This window comes from Scylla paramamosain, chromosome 31, assembly GCF_035594125.1.
Source record: "Scylla paramamosain isolate STU-SP2022 chromosome 31, ASM3559412v1, whole genome shotgun sequence".
NCBI lineage: Eukaryota > Metazoa > Arthropoda > Malacostraca > Decapoda > Portunidae > Scylla > Scylla paramamosain.
The window spans coordinates 6,578,248-6,600,755 of NC_087181.1; the positions used below are offsets into that span (position 1 = coordinate 6,578,248).

General features: G+C 41.1%; 2 protein-coding genes across 6 annotated transcripts in view; one reads left to right on the plus strand and one right to left on the minus strand.

The window, feature by feature from the left end:
• Positions 1-10,019, minus strand: part of LOC135116427 (mitochondrial inner membrane protease subunit 1-like) — a 130,430-nt gene extending 120,411 nt beyond the window's left edge. For 2 of the 5 annotated variants that reach the window (XR_010276310.1, XM_064033878.1), the window contains exon 1: positions 9,784-10,017. Coding sequence is in view for 1 of the 5 variants with exons in the window: in XM_064033879.1 (XP_063889949.1) it covers positions 9,784-9,804 (21 nt within the window). In the remaining 4 variants the exon portion in view is untranslated. Of the gene's footprint in view, positions 1-9,783 lie in introns of all 5 variants that reach the window. The other 3 variants (XM_064033877.1, XM_064033876.1, XM_064033879.1) reach the window with 2 other exon arrangements.
• Positions 10,020-14,960: 4,941 nt separating this feature from the next.
• Positions 14,961-15,755, plus strand: LOC135116292 (uncharacterized). The gene has a single exon (XM_064033654.1). The coding sequence runs from the start codon at positions 14,961-14,963 to the stop codon at positions 15,753-15,755; it is 795 nt and encodes a 264-aa protein (XP_063889724.1).
• Positions 15,756-22,508: the final 6,753 nt, after the last annotated feature.

Genomic DNA, 22,508 nt, shown 5'->3' on the forward strand with positions numbered 1-22,508 from the left:
TCAAATTTTCACCTTTATCATCAAAGGTTTCCCCTAAATTAGTTTGATATACTGAGGGTTTACTTCACTTAAATTTCATAATGACATGTACCTCTCCTCAACTTGTATTATGTATTTCCATATCTTTTAAGTTTATTACTTTGTCATGTATGCTTAAGTATAGTTTCAGTGACCTGAATACAGTGGAACCTCAGTTCTAGAACTTAATTAATTCCTGGATACTGCTTGAAATCCAAAATGTTAAAAAAAACAAAACTATTTTCCCCATAGCAATCAATGTAAAGTGGATTAATCTCTTCCCAGACACCAGTCCACCCTGTCCTAGGGGCTTATGACAGCCATAATAACTTCTTCACAACATCTCCAGCTCACAAATTATTTATCCAGAAAGGATGTACCAAATATACTTAAGTGACACAGAACTCATCATAAGATACTGTTTAGACTGTGCAGGTATTCTCTTCATCACCAATCTAATGAGGGAAGCCTTACAGAGGGACAAAGAGAAAAGCAACCCACTTACCATCAAAATGAAGGTGATCATAACAGTTAGACATCCTGCTGCTGGAAAAAGCTACTGGAAAAATGCAGTCGTGCAGTAGTGATAGCGCTGGAGATCATCAAGTGAGCCACAGGTTGGTCAGGATTATTCCTGAGCACCAAAAACTGTTTATTTACATTGAGGCTTTTCAATGGGATCACATTTACCTTATTTCAAAGATTGAATTACTGCCTTACATTGTCACTCCTCCAAATATATAAAAACAAAGTAAATATTTATAGAAACTATAAACTAGTAATAAATGGCAGCTTTTGCTATGTCTTAATATTTAAAATCAAATAACTTAGTTCAAGAGCTGAATCATGGTGCCACAACCGAAGCAATAATGAGTTCAAAATTTTTGTTCAAAAACTTATTTATTTGAAAAGTGAGGCATTCAGTAACTGAGGTTCTACTGTATTTTCATATCTGTAAATTCACCTCATCTTACCATAGCATATATTATTATACAATGTAATAACTAGTATCTTCCACATACAACCCTTGTATCCATACACCTTTCCCTGTTTTCCTCAACTTCATCCTACCCTTATACCACATTTCTGTTTCCACCTGCCTTACCCCACCTTACACCACTCAAATTCCCTTCAACTATTACAAACTAAATCTTCTTCATTTCTGTGTCTATAGTTTCATCTTTCAATCATTGATTCCTTACTTATTCCTCTTTCCAACACCATTTCTGCCTTGTAGCTGTATTTTACTACTTATTACTCTAAATGCATTACCTTCTGATCTCTAAATCAACTATATAACACCTGATGGAGAGCCTATATGAATCACTTTATGATTGTCTAAATCACGGATGACACCCAAAACTTATTTGATAAATTTTTAGTCATACTGATATTAATTTACTATCTATATATTAGAACTCTGATGAATGCAGTAGTTCAAGTAGATCTATAGGACATAATTATATAAATATTATACACTTAAACAGCCAATCTATTAAAAAAAATGGATAATTTTAAATCATTCATAAGTGGTTTGCCCAAGCCCGCAGACATCATTGCACTCACAGAGACATGGCTAAAAGAATCTACTAAACCTTTTTATTCTCTGGATGAATATTCTTCTCTTCATTTAGTTAGTCCAGATAAAGAAGCTTTTATGTTAATTCTGACTTTCATATAGAAATGCTAAATCAATTTTGTATCATCAGTGATGGTAATAAAATACTTTCTCATAATAAAAACAACCACAATCTATATTACATCTGGTAACTGCAGGCCCCACAGCAACCAAATAACTGTACATGAATTCACAAACACCATCAATGACATATTAACAAATGAAACATTTTGATGTAACAAATTAATTCTTTTTCGTGACTAACAAATTTGCTTTAACATACAATGCACCTTCCCACTAACATATTCCTAAACACAATGCAAACCCATAATTACTTTTCTCACATATCACATCCTATCAAATTTCCTGATAACCTTGATCTTGGGCAACCCTCTCTTCTAGACCAATATGGACAAATTTCACACCATATTCTTCCTCAGGCATCACAGAGGACTTTATGTTAGGCCACCTACCTATATTTATAAATATTTTCCACTCACAAGCATCAAATATTAAATGCAAAGTTACTTTCAGACTATTTAACATATAAAATCATTATTTATTCATCCAAGAAGTGCAACAAATCAATTGCAATAATCTGCTTAATTTATCTAACATAATTTTTTTTTCAACACAACATTTAATCTCCACAATAACTGTTTCCCAGTTAAAACAAAATTTAACTATAAAGAGATGCAGAACCAATGGCTTTCAAAAGGAATTCTAAACGCCACTTAACAAAAATGTAACCTTTTCAGGTTGTACAAGCTAGGTGAAGTAACTCATTAATACAAACAATACAGGAACAAACTAAGCCAAGTAATTCAAGTTATAAAATCTAATCACTATCAACAATTTTTTTGAGCGACTTTAGGAATAATACAAAAAATCTGGCAAACAGTTAATCAGATTAAAGGTAACACATGTACAAACAATACCCTGACAAGCCTCCAGCACAATAATATTACCTTCAGTAACCCATAAGATATTTCTGAGACCTTCTCCAATATTGCACCTGAACCTAATGATAAGCTCTCCAAATCTAACAAATCCAAAACATTTTCTTAAGGGCAATTACATTAATTCAATATTGTAGCAATTCTCACTTTCCCTGAAACTAAAGACGATCAAGAAACTCAAAAATAAAAACTCTGATATAAATAATATTTCAGTTTGTCATCAAGAGGGACTCAGACCTAATCTCTCCACCATTAACTATTCTCTTCAATCAATCTGTTGTATCTGGAACCTTTTCATCAATATTAAAGAGTGTAAAAATTACTCCTATTCATAAATCTGGCCTCAATATGTATCCTCAAAGCTATCATCCATAATCAGAAGTCTCAGTCTTCTCCAGAATTTTTTAGCTGATAATGAAACTTAATTCTATGCATTACTTAGAAAATAAGAATGTTTTAAACTCAACCCAGTTCAGTCTTAGATGGAAAATAAATACTTCTAAATCCTAAATATCTTCTCAACAGATACCTTTTCAGTTATCAATAAAAAAACAATCTGTCTTATCCATCTTTATAGACTATGCTAAAGCATTTGACACAGTAAATCACAAAATTCTCCTTGAGAAAATGTATCACTATGGCATCCGTGGTTCTGTTCATTCTTGGTTTCATGACTACGTAACTAGCAGAAATCAACAAGTCGTATTTAAAGGTGAAAAATCATCAGTTGATCCAATCAACCTTGGAGTTCCTTTGCACAGTACTTAAGGTCCCATTTTATTTCTGATGTATACCAATAACATTTCAAACATATCTGATGTAGGTAAAACAATCCTATTTGCAGATGACATGACATGACATGATATAACTGGGTCAAGTACAGATGAATTATTCACTGATGCTAACCATGAACTTGAAAATCTTTACAAATGGTGCCTATGTAACAGATGCACCATTAATATTAACAAAACTTACTTCATGTTATTTACTACCAAGAAAACCTAAATCCACCTCAGCTTAAAAGAAATTATAATATAATACCAGAACAAACCATATAAAATTTCTTGGGAGTCACTTACAATGATGCTCTTACCTTTAAACATCACATTAATAATTTCACTCTAAAAATATCTCAACATATTGCTTTACTACATCAGATTACAAGACTTTCTTCTTTCTCCCTCCCCTATTCTGCCCATTTCCCTAATGCAATAGTTAACCAGTATTCTCAATCATTCATCCCTTTCTTTGGTAAACTCTGGAACTCTCTGCCTTCTGTATTTCCACCTTCCTATGACTTGAATTCCTTCAAGAGGGAGATTTCAAGACACTTATCCTTCAATTTTTGACTAGTGCTTTGGACCCTATTTGGGGCCTGGCATCTCAGTGGACCTTTTTTTTTATTGAGTTTTTGTTGCCCTTGGCTGGTGTCCCTCCTACATAAAAAAAAAAAAAAAAATTAAAGGTATAATATATATGTTCTCAAATGTGTACATTATGTGCATATCTACCATCTACTATTTACTGTAACCCCATTTGGTATACAATATACTCTACACATCTCATTCCATTAATTCTACAATTAAAAAAAAGTTGTATGGATAATCACTAACAGTGCATACTTACAGTTGTGTCAAAAGTAATGGCTCAAAAGTCACGCACCATTACTTTTGACAAATTATCAAGTACCCTCTCTCTATACCCAAGGCAAACATCAAATGTATTGGGATGCAGGGTGTTGGTAGCAGGATTGGAGCTTTTCCAGCCACACACATTGATTTCCTGCTAGTGTGCCTGAGGCACTGGTGATGAAAGGATTACAGTCAATAAATGCAACTTGCAACTTGACCCGCCTCCACTTTTTGGTTTATGTATAGACAATACCTCAAGGACCAGAGCTCTCAAAGGGAAAAACCACTCTTATTGCATCCCAGAATGCATCAGGAAAAAGTAATAAAGAAATTTCCACTCTGACTAGAGTTGCACTCCAAACAGTCCAAATCACAGAAGCTGGATGTGAGAATCCACCTCATCACAGATCTCGCTCTGGGAGACTCCATAAAACAACTAAGAGGACTCTCAAACTCATCTCACATTAAGTGGAGGCTAAGCCCAGTGTAACAGCAAAAGAAATAAAAGGAAAGAACCATCTGCTGCTGAGGGAGGTCAGCATTCATACAATCCAACGCTGCCTCAAGGACAACCTCTCTTATGAACGCCACCAGCTGCAATGAAAACCATTGCTCCCCAAGAAACAAACACAGAAAAGGGTTATATTTTGTAAGTATTTGAATTGGGACCTGAAGAGATCGGAATATGTATTGTGGACTGACAAGGCAATCTTTAGTGACTGGAAATAGAAGAGGGAAGGTATGGATGAGGCCAGGCACAGATCCATAATTGCCAAAGTACATGCAAACCACAGTCAAACACCCTGATTCAGTGATGGTATGGGATGCCTTCTAGTACCATGGGACACAGAAGCTTGTTGTGCTGCCAAGGAACATAACTGTGAACAAGGACCACTACTTGGAGCTCCTCAGTGAACACCTTGAGGACTGTTTTGAACAAGGTGTTCCAACAGGACGGTGCACCAGCCCACACAGCTAAATTAATAAAGGACTGGCTCAAGTGGATTGGTGTTGACTATATCAAAGATTGTACAAGGGATTCCCCAGATCTTAACCTTATCAAGAACATCTGGGAATTAGCTGAGAGGCATCTCAGGGGGAGGGACACTCAACCTTGCCTAAGCTAGTAGAGCACCTCCATGACATATGGGACAACCTTAAGCCCTGTCTCCTTCAGCGGCTGGCTGAATCTGTTCCGAGATGCCTGGCAAATTGTGTGAAACATTAAAGGTTCCCCACAAAGTACTAGACCCAGTGAGTACCCTCTACTTATTTCTTTTTAATTTCATATGTTGTATGAATGCACACTACAAGGTGGTGCAATTACTTTTGGTGCTGACAGTAGAGGATACTTCTCTATTGTTCAAACAAACTAGAATCTTAAAATTAGAGGATATAACATATCAACTGCCACTATAATGTATTCAAAGAAAACATATTACCAAATTTGCTTCCTTCACATGTTTTCAATATCCACCACTGCAACAATCTAGGCTTTTTATTTAAATATTTGTATTTGTAATTGTATTTATATTTGTACTATCTGCATTTTGTATATTACATCTAATATTTTCTTTGTATCATCCAGTGTTAGAACTATCATTCCAACAAGGGTATTTCATGGTGGTGGGTAATAATATCAAAAATTATAACAATTCACCTCAACAAGTGGATGAACCAATGAAGATCCAAATCAGGTGGACCCATATTCTAGGAATGAAACCATTGTCAGCCCACTTCATATATGATGCTAGTTACATTCTTGCTCCCACTCAAGACAGTTACACTCAAACATCAGTAGCAGTTACACCCCAGCTACTACATGCAGAGCAGTCACCTTGCTCTCACTCAACTTACTGCTACTCTAGGCAGACATTCCACCCAAGAATACAGCTAAGTACTTATATGTCTCAGGCCTTTGTAATATTAGGTGCTTAGCCTAACTTAGGTCCAGCTGAATATCAGGTAAATTCCACACTGTATAACCTGGTGTTGGCTCATACATGCTAATTTGCCAACACCCACGTTATCTTGCATCACCCAATTATTTCAGGATTTGTTTGCTGTGAGGCTGCAACTAAGGTGTGGTTGAGCAATGAGGGGAGGTCCTGATGACACGTGCAGTTAGATTCCACTTGAACTGTTCATATGGTGAATTCTCATATAATGAAACACATAAGTAAAGGCAAAAAAAGGGATTAGGTTCTGTGACTCTTGTCAAAGGTAAATTTTCAAGCTAAAAGGTACAATATCAAATGTAACAAATCTGTCTATATTACAGAACTGTCAATAAAGTAACCTGAAAGAGAAAACAGCAGACAACATGATTTCATATCAATTAAATATATAAAATATGCATAACACTTACCAATGCATAGTTAATGCCTCAGGGAAAATAACTTGCTCACCACTCTTGAGCCTCTTAACAATTTCTACCTTCTTTGCAAGCATTATTGATACTCTAGCTCATTAAGTCTCAATGTTAGAACTTGAAGTGGAACTCATTGGCCACTTGGGAGGCATAGTTAGCACTTGTGAGGCAAAATAAGAGACAATCTATATGCCACGTGGTCAGTCACACATACAACACCACAGCAGACAGTGAATGAAAGAACACGCCAGCAGTAACACTGTAACACATCCAAGCATTGATCAGTCACATAAAGCACTGTACACTGTACTTGTACTGTAATATAAATATACTTGCAAACAAAATGATGATAGTGTACAAGCAGTAAGACTGTGAGAATGGGAGTCCGAGAGACACCAAGTTCAGGGCTGGCAGGACTCAGGAGAATGAATGGTAGGTAAGGGACAGGAGAGAGGTGCATGGTTCTCTTTCAGTGCTCACAAACTCATCCCTGTGTATCTGAATCATTGTATATCACTATGCAGCCTGAGTGTGTCAGAGGGAGGATGCAGAAAGATGCAGATTTTAAACTTCGTAATTTTACTCACCTCAGACCAAAGCTCGTATCACTGGATTTTTGCATTCGTATAAAAAAAAAATAGTCCCTAATTTACAAATCTCATATCATCAGTTTCTTATATAATGGATGCTCATATAACAGGATCTCACTGTATGTATACATAAGTTAATTTTCTTTTATCATCATTATTATTATTATTATTATTATTATTATTATTTATCATTTACTTATTTATCCATGTAAGGATGCTTCTCATCTTTCAATTAATTTGCTGGGACCTCTGTTTGGTATTTCCAATGTGCCTCCTCTTCAGTTACAGCTTGTCCTTGGGCCCAACCAGACCTGGCTGTGTTCTCTGTCTTTGTACACCAATATTTTCTATTTAATATATGCCGGTCTTCCACAGTTGCATTTCCTTTACTCTTGGAACCTTTGGATAAGTACTACAGTTCCCCAGTACAACATTCATTTTTTTCTTTTTTTATAATATTTTTATAAGTAATCTATAAATTTAATTAACTACATTGCCAGAAAAGCTATGCTTTACAAAGGTTTGCTAAATGTTGTAAATTCATTTTGTAAAATTTTATCTAATACTGTATACAATTGTAACTATGAATAAATCTTTCAAATGCTTCAAAGTTTTATCCTAACATACACAGATAATGAACCAATAGTAGTTTGTCAATAAAATGCCATACAGTCAATAAAATTTCATGTAGTTGTTGATTTCCCTCAAAATTGTTCCAAAGAGCAATTTCAACAAAAGGAGCAATTTTGTTCCCATCATCCCAAATCATTCCAGATCCAAATTGTTCCTGGAATTGATTTTGACCTTGGGCAATATGGCACAACACCAGCAAACCATCTTGCAGTCTAACCACAGAGAAATTGAGAACAGTATTCAGACTACTACCACCACCACCACCACCACCACCACCACCACCACCACCTGTTCTGCCAGTTCAAATGAGGACAGGCTTCTTCCAAAAGGTCAACTGTGAGAGAATGAGGCAGGACTCCCTTCATAATGAGTAAATGTTTAATTACTGCCTTGCTGGATTTATGTCTCACAGGGTTAGTATCCTGCAGGGCCTTGGGTTAATATCTATAAGATTCAAAGTTAGATCAAATTTAGATTGATTAAGTTAATGACAAAGAAAATAGCGACTGAAATTAAGAAACAGGTTTTTCACCAGTTTCCAGAACAAAAACCTTTCTCCTTCAGAATAAGCATGAATTATCAACAAAAGAAAGAAAAAAAAAGTCTCTTAAATGTCCATGGTGTTTTCAGCCATTACAACTGGATTTTTGTTTCTGGAGAGAGAGAGAGAGAGAGAGAGAGAGAGAGAGAGAGAGAGAGAGAGAGAGAGAGAGAGAGAGAGAGAGAGAGAGGAGTATTTAAAACAAAGAATACTTCAGACTGAATAAAGTCATTCATGTCACGAAATTTGAGAAACCATGGTCTTCTTAATCACAAATAAGGTAAACCTGTATTCCTCACACCAATGGCTAAGTGGCAGCTAGAGTCCAGGCAGCCAGACAGCAAAGCAGGCTGAATACTTAAGAACATAAGAACATAAGAACATAAGAAATAAGGGAAGCTGCAAGAAGCGACCAGGCTTACACGTGGCAGTCCCTGTATGAAATATACCTACCTATTTCCATCTGTTATCCCCATCCATAAACTTGTCTAATCTTCTCTTAAAGCTCTCTAGTGTCTTAGCACTAACTACATGATTACTGAGTCTGTTTCACTCATCTACCACTCTATTTGAGAACCAATTTTTTCCTATCTCCTTCCTAAACCTAATTTTTTTTTAAGCTTGAACCTGTTATTTCTTGTTCTACCCTGGTTGCTGATCCTAAGAATTTTGCTTACATCTCACTTGTTATAACCCTTATATATACCACTTAAAGACTTCTATCAGGTCCCCTCTTAACCTACGTCTCTCTAAAGAATGTAAATTTAACAGCTTCAACCTTGCCTCATAGGGAATACTCCTCATCCCCTGTATCCTTTTAGTCATTCTCCTCTGTACTGATTCTAATAGACCTATATCTTTCCTGTAATGTGGGGACCAGAACTACACAGCGCAGCCTATATGAGGTCTGACCAGCACCAAGTATAACTTTAATATTACTTCCGGCCTTCTACTTTTAACACTCCTAAAAATGAATCCTAGTACCCTATTTGCCTTGTTTCTGGCTTCTATGCATTGTTTCCCTAGACGGAGTTCAGAGTTAACTATAACTCCTAAATCTTTCTCGTACCCTGTACCTACCAGAGTCTGGTTGTTTAATGTGTACCTATCATGTGTACTTAGGTAACATTCAGAGTTATAATGGGTATTTCAAGGTCTGTGTAATTAACATATTTATCACCATTATCCCCCCAAACCACACTTCTCATTAAACACCATATATAGCACCAATAACATCTGCAAGATGCTGGTCAATACTACTACCCAATTATTTACTTTTTTTTTTCAATTATTTTGAGGATAAACCTATAGTGGTCTTACACCCGTCTTGTATACTGGTGGGTTTTCATTTTATCCGTAAATCTGCCATCATATCAATCGCATATCACAAATTTTCTTCGCTAATGTCAATCCAGTTCTTACCTCCTTAATGTGGTGGGTCATTACTGCCTCCTTGTTCTGCCTGGCATTACATTCCTTGCATCTCTTTCATCCGTAAATAATTTTTCTCATCACAGGGCTTTTCGCTTGTCCTCGTGCACCTCGGTTTCTGTTCTTTCACCTTCACAGCTCCTGCTCGGCCTGCTGTTGCTGCCCTTCCCTCTGACCCCTCGGCGTGTTGTTTATCTCGCTCAGCTGGCGTCAGGACCACATGAAAACAGCAAATACAAGACGTTTATTTATTTTATTATCTTTTTATTATTTACTATTTACTTATTTATTTTTTTATCTTACTTACCTTGGTTTACTACTAAATTACCAATTTTGTGTATTTTTCTGATATTATAGTACCCGATATTTCCAAAAGTATATAGAACATTACAACACGTTATATCTTAATAACTATGGAGGATATAAAAACAGTTTATTTTTCCTGAAAGCTAATATTTTCAAGTTTCTATATTAAAAAACGAACTCAAAAGTGCAAAGGCTTTTTTTTTCAGTTCTCACAAGGGCTTAGCTCCTCGGAGCTCCGCCCACTTGACGAATGAAGAACAGATCAGCAGAGGAGTTGCCTGGCGTGTTGCCCAAGGAAAAGAAATCCTACAGTTCATTAGCAATGTATTCATCACCCGCTCCTTGAAGTTTTTGCTATTTAGAAGTGAGTTGCTGGTCTTCCAGGCCTTGTGGTATTGTCAATTGGATAAAAGTAATCGTATAGGGTCGATTTTTTTTTTTCTTCTGATCGAAGGGTAAAAAAAAAAAAAAAAGGCAGACACATTGGTTATTCTTGTTTAATGGTTGTCACATTCACAGAACAGGCATATAGTAAAGCTGTAGCCTGGTTAAGACATTCCGGGTCAAAATTATACCTGATGTTGGCCAATATGATTAGTAAAAGTTGCTGCATGGAAATGAAATGTCAGCGTCTCTGAGGGTATTTTCACACTTTCCGCGTTCCATGTTTTAGGTATCCCTATTTATTATTCTATTCTATCTAGACAGACCAAGTATTATTATTATTATTATTATTATTTTTTATTTTTTATTTATTTTTTTTTAAGTAGGAGGGACACTGGCCAAGGGCAACAAAATTCCAATAAAAAAAAGCCAACTGAGATAGATGCCAGTCCCATAAAAGGGTCCAAAGTGGTAGTCAAATATTGAAGGATAAGTGTCTTGAAACCTCCCTCTTGAAGGAATTCAAGCCATAGGAAGGTGAAAATACAGAAGCAGGCAGGGAGTTCCAGAGTTTACCTGAGAAAGGGATGAATGATTGAGAATACTGGTTAACTCTTGCATTAGAGAGGTGGACAGAATAGGGGTGAGAGAAAGTCTTGTGCAGCGAGGCTGCAAGAGGGGAGCCATGCAGATAGCAAGATCAGAAGAGCAGTTAGCATGAAAACATTATAATATAACGAAATATGGAGCGATTATAGAGCAAAAAGGAACCTGTGATGCAGGTACCAGGTCTAGCAGCTCTCCAGGTCACAGGTCATTCACAGGGGCGAGACCAAGGTCCCTTGCCCCCTGTTTAGATTCCGCCATGTTAAGGGAACGTTCTATCCCATGTATCGCTTCTTCAGACCTGTCCTACTTCATCATGTGTGCAAATAAAAACCACTCTGCAGAGTATTTTAGCATGAATTAGTTGTATCAGTCATGACCTCACACTGCATTATGGCATTGCACCTGAACATAATGATGAGTTGGAAGTCGTGGCCCAAGACAGGAAGGCCATTCAGACACCATTACGTGCCCTGCCAAAATTCCACACTCAGCTGGAAGGCTTGGCTCGTTGTAAGCAAATGTTACTATTAATTTAACTTGAAACAATTTACGCTACACAGTTTTAATAATGGTTTTCACTCATGAGTGACTTATGTGCAGATAATTTTGTATCGTCGAGATTTTATTGAATACAATACACACACATTGGCTTGTTTTCACCTAACATGTTTGCACCGCTGCCCACGAGTGGTTGTGTCTTTCTCTCCGCCCGTCTCCCAGCCCACAATCCTCCCAAGCACTTAGCTTGCGACCCGTGCTAGTTGTAAGGTTCCACAGCTCCCAGGAGACCTGCGCAAAAGGAATGCGTCGGAATATATCTGTTTCCAAGGCTCTTGTGAAGAACTGAAGAAGGCGCCTCAATTAAGGCGTCTTCAGTTCTTCACAAGCGCCTCAGAATCAGGCATTTTCATATCCATTCCTTTCGCACAGTTCTCCTGGAAGCCTCAGAATCTTACAACTACCCTGGGCCACAAGCTTCCAAGGCTCCCAGGGGACCTTTCCAAAGAAATAGACAGGCAGCAGGGCGGAGCGAAAGATACAACCACGAGCAGGCAGCAACGCAAACATGTTAAGTGCAAACAAGCCAATGTACATGTATTGTTTTCAATAAAACCTCGAGCATACAGAATGATCTATGCACAAGTCACTCTTTGATGAAAACCATTATTAGAAATATATTGCATGAATTGTTCAAATTAAATGAATAGTAACATTTGCCTACAATGAGCGCGGAACAGTCAAGCCTTCCAGTGGCTTGCGGCATTCTGGCAGGGCAGGTAAAGGTGTCTGAATCAGGATTCCTATAAAGGCAGATCAATAAATCTGTAGACTTCTGAAAATCCTTTGATTAGACAAAAGTTCCTAATATTGACACAGATTTACTTAAGGCATCTTCAGTTATTTGCAAGTGCCTCGGAAACAGGCATTTTCCGACGCATTCTTTTCGCGCAGATCGCCTGGAGGCTTCAGAACCTTACAACTGCTCTGGGCTGCAAGCTTTCCAAGGGCTTGCGAGAATTGTGGGCAGGCAGCATGGCGGAGTAAAAGACAGCCACTCACGGGCAGCGATGCAAACATGTTAGTGAAAACAAACCGATGTGCATGTATTGCTTACAATAAAATCTCGAACATATGGAATAATTTACATACAAGTCAGTCATGAATGAAAACCATTATTAAAACTGTGTAGCGTGAATTGTTTCAAATTAAGTGAATAGTAACATTTGCTTACAATGAGCATGGAATAGTCAAGCCTTCCAGTAGTGTGCAGCATAATGGCAGGTCAGGTAAAGGTGTCTGAATGGCCTTCCTGTCTTGAGGGAGAGGTTGTACGATCAGGATCTGAAAAAAAGGTTTATATATATATATATATATATATATATATATATATATATATATATATATATATATATATATATATATAATTTTCTGCAATTTTCCGCTTCTTTTGATATATATATATATATATATATATATATATATATATATATATATATATATATATATATATATATATATATATATATAACGTTTTGATAAAAAAAATTTCCCTCTATGTAATAAGGTCTTCCGTTATGAAATTCCACGGTCTCGCCCGCCGTGAAACATTTTCTTCTTTTTTTTTTTCCAAAATTTTTCTGACACCCATTTTTCTTTAGTTTCCTATGAAAATTTACGGTTCTTTCTCTGCGTACAAAATTAAAAAGCAAAAAATTTTGGGTCTAACTATTTTTCTTAGATTTTTATATGAAAATACAAATATATATATATATATATATATATATATATATATATATATATATATATATATATATATATATATATATATATATATATATATATATATATATATGTAACGCTCCTTTTTATTATTTCTGTGTTTCTTTGAGTCTCCCAATAATTGTTTTCTTTTGTAGCTTGCGGTGAAGAGGAGGATAATAGCGGTAATTAAAGGTTTAGTGATTATATGAAAAAGTATATTTATAAGGCGTGTATTCGTGGGAGTGATTTAGAAGTCTTGAAACATTTGTTATAAATAGTCTTTACTTATTTCAACTGTGGTTTTCTCTAATCAGTGGTAATACGAATAATAGGATTACATCATGTTGCGTCAGCCTACCAGTAACTCATAAGGTTTCATTCCCTAGCTTATAAAATATGCTAGTAATTTAAAATTCAATTATTAACTTCAACTAATGTCCAGCCTATATGCTCACCTTGCTAACCAATTATTCCTGCATTTTTATTTAAACTCACGGTTCAGTAAAATTATTTGTGAAAGAAGAGAGAGAGAGAACTAGCTAAGGTTCCAATAACTTCAGAGGCCTGGGGGTGTTGAGGGGGAGAGCACAGAATGGCGTCTCCCTTCCCTTTGGCAACAGGTGGGTCTCGTAGCTCTGAAATATTTGATTTTTCTTTTATTTAGAAGTGAATATTACTGTGTTCATGTTTATTATTCATGTCTCTAGTGAAGATATAGTGACTGTATGTGTTGACAGAATGGCGTCTCCCTTCCCTCTGGCAACAGATAAAATAGCCGGTGTTGGTCCCACGTGGAGACAGGCCACAGAGTCTTGGGAAAGTGTTAGCCATGTAATGTTTCTTTAGTCAAATATAGTCTACTGTGAATGTGTTGTGAGCAATATTATTGCCGTAGAGAAGTGATGGATGAAGGCTGTGACGCTATTTAGGGATATAACGGTGCCCAGAATCAATGGTACTCTTGAGGAGTTATAAAAGTAATTATTTTCTTGTGTATTCGTAGTGTTAAGTAACGGAGTATAAGTGTATATGCCATACCAGAATTTCAAATGCCTTTTTTTTTTTTTCTAGATTAACCACTCGATAAAGTGTCATAGTGGGTCAGTCAACCCAAAGAATCCCATCAGTATTATTCATTTAATTATTTTTTTGCAATTTTTATATTTTTCGTTCCTCCTAATAAAGCCACACTGTAGGTACTGTGTGATAATCCTCTCCCTACCCTCTGGCCATGACGATGAAGGCGAGAACCATTACCAATCAAAAATGTTTTCTTTTTTTCTATTGTGTGTGCGTGCTTCACCTCTTCTCTCTTCCTCTTCTTTTTTCTTCTTCGCCGTGAAGATCTTTGCCTCGTCTCATTAGAGCTCTGATCGGACCGGTGAGGAGGAGGGAGGAGGGGGGAACCGGAGGAGAGAGGGGGTGGCGTTACACTGGTGGCATAGCGGTGGGATGCGCTGTAGTCTTGGCCAGTCGTATTGGGTAGACAGAGTACTGGCAGTTGGGTTATATTGGGTCAAGTAATGTTCAAAGTGTCACTTCTCTGCGGCAATGGTTTTGCTCGCGGCACGTTCGCGGTGGACTGTATTTGACTGGGGAGGCATTGCATGGCTGAGCTTTCCCAATACATCTCTGACTTTGGCCGGCCACTCTCCATCCTGTGTGACAATGCCTTGAAGTTCACGGGACGAGAACTAAGAACCTGGGCTGGTCTTCATGGGATAGAACTGCTCTACACCACTCCCTATCACCCCCAGTCAAACGGACTCATCGAGAGAATGCACCGGACCCTGAAGACCGTGCTGTCCCAAATGTGCAAGGGTTACCCTTTAAGGTGGCCTGCCCTTCTCAGTGAATGTCAGTCACACATGAATCTGGCAGTACATAGCAGCACGGGGGTCTCTCCATATGTAGCATTCTTCGCAAGACAGCCACCTCGTTTCGTCACGGCGCCTCTCCTGACGGTGCAGTCTGAAGATAGTGACGTTCAGCAACTTAAGCGCATGATTAAAGACGCTAGTGTGACGTCACAGAGGAGGTACCGTGCAGTGGCGAACAGAAAACGACGTGATGAAAAGGTCTCAGTTGGGTCCTTGGTGTGGGTGAAATCAGAAACTCCGTTGCCTGGTACCTCTACCAAATTGAATGCTAAGTGGAAAGGACCATATCGAGTGAGTGAGGTAATCAGGGACGGTCAACTGTATGTAGTGGAGGACCCCTATTCTGGGAAGTTAGTACAAAGAGCAGCAGAAAAGGTGAAACTGTATGTGAGCCGGAGTGAAATTATTCCAGAGTTGGAGGAGAACTATTCAGACGGATGTGTTGAGGAGGAGGAGGAGGAGGATCAAGACCTCCCTCCCCGCCGCCGTCGACCTCCCAGACGTCTTATTGAGGAGTGCTAAGGTGATGCACGAACTCAGGAGTGAGGAGAAGTGAACAGTGTTATAATGTATAGGATGTGAGGGTTAGGAATGAAGTGAGTTAAGAGCAGGAAATCCTCATCCGTCACAAGTGTTCGAAGGTCAGTGACACTGTCTCAGCCACAAATAGAGTGGGGCATTTCGGGAAAGTCGTCCCCAAATTCTTGTCGTGTCAAAACAGTTCATACCAGATGGTAGCTTATGTGTTTCAGTTCGGGGAAGTGTACCCCATTCTTGTGGGCTTTAGTTCGAGAAGTGAGGTTTCCAGGGAACGTCGTACTTGGTTACTTCCTCCTCAAGTTACAGTCATCACCTCTAACGGGTCCTAAGTTTCCCTTGAGGACGTATTACCCCAGTCTTCGTTGTAGTAAGAGGAATGATTTGTGTGAATGTTGGCGAATGTGTCGAATGTTGCGAATGTAATAGATTATTCCTTTTCTATGAGACGGGGAATAAAGAGAGTGACGGAGTTAGGTGACTTCTCCATAGATTACCCGTAGAGCAGAGGGTGACTGGGGTCCAAGTTCTCTTTTCCTGTAAGTATTCTGTATGTGAAAGGTGTTGGTACAATTTCCTACGGGAAGAAATGTACGAGTCAGGTGACTCAAGGGTAAGTGGTTGAGTCAGTGTCAGCTGTTTAGTAGACCTTATGTATGGATAGGATAGGGAAAGTGTATAGGTAGGATTTTGCATGTATTCTTCACCGTGAGTTTAACTCTGGCAGAATGGGCGTGTATAACGCTCCTTTTTATTATTTCTGTGTTTCTTTGAGTCTCCCCAATAATTGTTTTCTTTTGTAGCTTGCGGTGAAGAGGAGGATAATAGCGGTAATTAAAGGTTTAGTGATTATATGAAAAAGTATATTTATAAGGCGTGTATTCGTGGGAGTGATTTAGAAGTCTTGAAACATTTGTTATAAATAGTCTTTACTTATTTCAACTGTGGTTTTCTCTAATCAGTGGTAATACGAATAATAGGATTACATCATGTTGCGTCAACCTACCAGTAACTCATAAGGTTTCATTCCCTAGCTTATAAAATATGTTAGTAATTTAAAATTCAATTATTAACTTCAACTAATGTCCAGCCTATATGCTCACCTTGCTAACCAATTATTCCTGCATTTTTATTTAAACTCACGGTTCAGTAAAATTATTTGTGAAAGAAGAGAGAGAGAGAACTAGCTAAGGTTCCAATAACTTCAGAGGCCTGGGAGTGTTGAGGGGGAGAGCACAGAATGGCGTCTCCCTTCCCTCTGGCAACAGGTGGGTCTCGTAGCTCTGAAATATTTTATTTTTCTTTTATTTAGAAGTGAATATTACTGTGTTCATGTTTATTATTCATGTCTCTAGTGAAGATATAGTGACTGTATGTGTTGACAGAATAGCGTCTCCCTTCCCTCTGGCAACAGATAAAATAGCCGGTGTTGGTCCCACGTGGAGACAGGCCACAGAGTCTTGGGAAAGTGTTAGCCATGTAATGTTTCTTTAGTCAAATATAGTCTACTGTGAATGTGTTGTGAGCAATATTATTGCCATAGAGAAGTGATGGATGAAGGCTGTGACGCTATTTAGGGATATAACGGTGCCCAGAATCAATGGTACTCTTGAGGAGTTATAAAAGTAATTATTTTCTTGTGTATTCGTAGTGTTAAGTAACGGAGTATAAGTGTATATGCCATACCAGAATTTCAAATGCCTTTTTTTTTTTTCTAGATTAACCACTCGATAAAGTGTCATAGTGGGTCAGTCAACCCAAAGAATCCCATCAGTATTATTCATTTAATTATTTTTTTGCTATTTTTATATTTTTCGTTCCTCCTAATAAAGCCACACTGTAGATACTGTGTGATAATTAACCTCTCCCTACCCTCTGGCCATGACGATGAAGGCGAGAACCATTACCAATCAAAAATGTTTTCTTTTTTTCTATTGTGTGTGCATGCTTCACATCTTTCTTCCTCTTCTTTCTTCTTCTTCGCCGTGAAGATCTTTGCCTCGTCTCATTAGAGCTCTGATCGGACCGGTGAGGAGGAGGGAGGAGGGGGGGAACCGGAGGAGGGGGGTGGCATTACATATATATATATATATATATATATATATATATATATATATATATATATATATATATATATATATATATATATTGTAAATCCAGCAAATAATCAGTGTATCTCTAGCGATCTAGGTGAAAGCCGCCAGGAATAGAGAAGAGAAAACCGACAGGTAACCGTCAGCAGTTGCAAGTCCTTTAATCTCTTAGCTCGCCAGAGATAGAGAAGAGAAAACCGACAGGTAACCGTCAGCAGTTGCAAGTCCTTTAATCTCTTAACTCTTTTTGTTCACCAGCTAAGGTTGTATTCATAGCCACTTGTTAGACTGGTTGAACTCTCTCTGCATTTATTTAACAAAAACATGAACATATATACAAGAAATACTGAACATAAAAAATGATTTACATAAAGATATGGACAAAGAGAGTGAATGTGTGTGTGTACGAGTATGTCTGTGTGAAGAAAGGAGTAATATGATGTATAGAAAAGACGTGTAACGTATGTGTCGAAAAGCGTGCACAGAATGTGTATGTATAAAAAAATGAGGAAGAAGAGATGAAAGACGAAAAATCTGTGCAGTAGAAAGAGAACGGAAGGCTGAAAACATATAACAGAAAATGGAGTGCTTGGAGTGGTGACTTGTGTTTACATTACTGGTTCTGAGAAGCGCGTAAGCTTTAGTGTACCCTGAATATTTACAGAAAATGATGAGAGAAAATGGGATATTTCTATGGCTGACTAGATTATTTGCTACATAACTTCCCCCGAGTGAGGAGGCACGACGAACGATATGTGCTGCTTAGCTGTGGCGCATGGTGCTGAAGGCGTGGCCGGCGATGTCGGGTCATGAGGTGCCGTCGGGGTGTGCAGGATGTAGGCGGGCTTGACTCGGTCTATGGCTATGATGTCGGAAGAGCCGTTTCTGTTGATGGTGATGTTTTTCCTCGTCCTGCGGAGGACCTCGAAGGGGCCTTCATAGGGGCGCTGTAGTGGTTTACGGACAGCGTCAACCCTGACGAAGACGTGTGTGCAGTCTTCGAGGTCCTGGCTGACGAAGGTCTTGGCGGGGTGCGTGCAAGGTTGCACCGGCTGCAGGCTTCTCATCGACTCCTTAAGACTGCTGGCGAAGTCTTGGACGCTGCAGGGGCCGGCGTCGGGTGAGCTGGTAAGGAGCTCGCCAGGGAGTCGAAGAGTGGTGCCGTATACGAGCTCAGCAGAAGAGTGGTGAAGGTCCTGCTTGAGGGACGTCCGGATGCCGAGGAGGACAAGGGGTAAGGTGGCGTTCCACTTCTCGCGTTGGTCGCTGGAAGCCATCAGTGATGACTTCAGCTGGCGGTGGAAACGTTCCACTGTAGCGTTGGCCTGAGGATGGTAACTGGCAGTCCTGTCGAATGCCGAGTAGTGTCATCAGTTTGTTCCAGACACTGGACTCAAACTGGCCGCCACGGTCAGAAGTGAGGCTGACAGGAACACCGAAGCGTGAGATCCACGTGCTGATAAAGGCACGTGCAACGGTGTCAGTGGTGATGTCAGTCAGTGGTGCAGCTTGTGGCCAGCGAGTGAAGCGGTCGACACAGGTGAGGATGTAGCGGTAGCCATCGGAGTGAGGAAGAGGGCCAACGAGGTCGATATGGACGTGTTCGAAGCGTGTGGAGACTGGCGTGAAGGTGGCTGTAGGGGAGCGTGTGTGCCGCGTCACCTTGGAGGCCTGACAGGTGGTGCACCTACGTGTCCAGTCTCTCACGTCCTTGTTGATGGCGGTCCAGATGAATCGGGACGTCATCATGTGTTGTGAAGCTCTGATGCCAGGATGTGAGAGGTCGTGTAGCTGACGGAAGAGTGGATACCTGTGCCGTTGAGGCAGGTATGGTCTGACGGTGTTGGTCGAGACGTCAGCGTAGATGTGCACTTGAGTGCCTGGTAGCTGTACTCCCTTCATCTGTAGTGCGGTGTTTTCTTTTAGTTGCTGCAGCTCGGCGTCGTCGGCCTGATCGGCAGCAATGGCGGCGTAATCGATGAGAGAGGTAGATGTGGCACAGATGTTGCGTGACAGGGCATCGGCTGGGGCGTTATCTTCACCTTTCACGTAACGGAGGTCCGTGGTGAACTGAGAGATGAAGTCTACGTGGCGCAGTTGACGTGGTGAGTAGGATGACTTGTTCTTGATGAAGGTGCTCGTCAGTGGCTTGTGGTCAGTGTAGATATGAAACTGACGTCCTTCGACAAAGTACTGGAAGTGCTTCAATGCCTTGTAGATGGCGAGGAGCTCTTTGTCGAAGGCGCTGTACTTCTTCTCGGCAGTGTTGAGTTTCTTGGAGAAGAAGGCGACGGGTTTCCAGGCACCGTCGATGTGTTGCTGTAGCACTGCTCCAACTCCGGTGTCTGAGGCGTCCGTGGCGATGGAAGTAGGGGCGTCTGGGGCAGGGAAACTGAGCGCTGTGGATGTGAGCGCCTTCCGGGCAGCGAGGAAGGCGTCCTCAGCTGCGGGCGTCCAGGCAAGGGTGACGGACTGGCCTCGTTTGGCTGGCTTCACTAAGGCGTAGAGAGGCTGGAGGAGGAGCGCGCATTGGGGAATGAACCTGTTGTAGTAGTTCAGCATCCCGAGGAACTGCTTCAACTGGCGCTGGGTTGTTGGCTTCGGGAAATTCTGGATGGCAGTACAGCGACTTGCAGTTGGGGTGAAGCCTGAGGAGGACACAGTGTGGCTGAGGAAGTCGACTGAAGGCACGCCGAACACGGACTTGTCGGCGTTGACCTGGATGCCGTAGTCCTTCAGACGAGTGAAGACTTGCTCGAGGTGTTGGCAATGAGCAGCGTCGTCTGGGCTGGCAACTAGAATGTCGTCGACGTAAGTGAAGCAGAACTGCAGTCCTCGCAAAACTTCGTCCATGAAGCGCTGGAATGTTTGAGCAGCGTTCTTGAGACCGAAGGGCATCCTAGTGTATTCATATAGTCCGAAGGGCGTGATTATGGCCGTCTTCGGGATGTCCTCGGGGTTGATGGGGATCTGATGGAAGGCCTTTACGAGGTCGATCCTGGAGAAAATTGTAGAGCCGTGCAGTTGTGATGAAAACTCCTGAATGTTAGGCACTGGATACCTGTCCATCTCGGTGCGGGAGTTTAGGGCTCTGTAGTCCCCGCAAGGGCGTATGTCACCGTTTTTCTTGGGGACGACGTGAAGCGCAGACGACCAGTTGCTGGAGCTTGGGCGGATGATGCCTTGCTGCATCAGAGACTCAAACTCGGCCCTGACCTGTTTGTAGCGTTCTGGTGCTAAGCGACGAGCCTTGGCGAAAACAGGTGGTCCGGTGGTCTCTATGTAGTGCAGGACGTGATGTTTCACTGGCTGCGTGGCTGAGTATGGCTGTGTTAGTGTTGGGAAACTCTTGAGGATGGCGGCGAAGGGGTTATCTCGGCAGACTGCGGAGATTCCGGTGCTCTCGCCAGGTGCCGTTCGGCCACGGGTCCGCAGGGAAGTGAGACGATCCAGCAGCGTGCCGTGCTTCAAGTCGACTAAGAGGTCGTGGTGGCGTAGGAAATCGGCGCCTAGGATGGGTTGGGTCACAGCTGCCACGTAAAAGGTCCAGTCGAAGGAGCAGCGGAGGTTGAGTTCGAGGTGTAGTGTCTGCCGCGCGTACACAGGGATTTTCGAGGCGTTGGCTGCATAGAGGTGCGTGGTTACAGGCAACCTCTTCTGGCTGTCTGTGGCAGGCAGGACACTGACCTCAGCGCCGGTGTCGACGAGGAACTTAATTCCGGTGCATCGGTCGTAGACGTGAAGTAGCTGTGACTTGGGCTGGCGGATCGTACGCGCCGTGAACGTCCGCCCGTTTAGTTTGACGCCGGGGTGGTGTTGTAAGTGCAGGGTTGGGTGCACTTAATGGCCTCGCTACCGAACCTGCTGTGGTAGTAGCAGACGCCCGGGGTGCGTTTAGTGCTACGCGACCGAGAGCGGTAGCGAGGGCGTCGAGGTGACGGTGGGCGGCGACGCTGGCGGGGATTTAGTTGTTCCTGCATCGCGCTGACCTGCAGGGCCAGCTGCGACACAATGTGGGTGAGTTGCTGGACGTCTGCTGTGTTAGTGACGGTGGCGACTGAAGACGGTGGCGTTGCCGACGGAACTGTCGACATATAGTCGTCAGCCAGCTGCGCGAGGTCTGCTAGGTCGAGCTTATCTTTCACGCTGAATAAGCTGCTCTGTAGTGCTGGAGGAAGTCGCTGATAAAAGAGGTGGGCGAACACGGTCTTGTCCATTGTGTTGGGCTGATCGCCCAACAACCTCTTCATCCGCCTAAGCAGGTCTGATGGCTTTTCATTCCCCAGCTTCTCCTTCTTTAGTAGCTCTTGCAAGCGTGTCGACACCGACGACGCAAGGCGTTTTGAGGACGGCTTGCTTGAGGTCGTCGTAGGGATTGTCCGAAGAGGGGGCTTTCGCGATGGCGTCCGAGACTTGCAAGAGGACCTCGGGTGGCAGGAGAGTGCAGGCGTGAGTGAACTGTTTCAAGGCCTCAGTGATGTTGTTTGCCTTGAAGTTCAGCTCCAAGATGGTAAACCACATGTTGGGGTCGTGGCTGTTGAAGGCTGGAGCCCTGAAGGGGGGAGCTGGGGAGGCGGTGTCCGGTGGAGCCATGGCCATTTCTTGTTGCTGGCGTGCGATGGGGCCTGGTGGCTTGTTATGCGAG

Excerpts from the sequence above, each read along its gene's own strand:
- LOC135116292 (XM_064033654.1), top strand. The coding sequence starts at position 14,961 with ATGGCTGAGCTTTCCCAATACATCTCTGACTTTGGCCGGCCACTCTCC.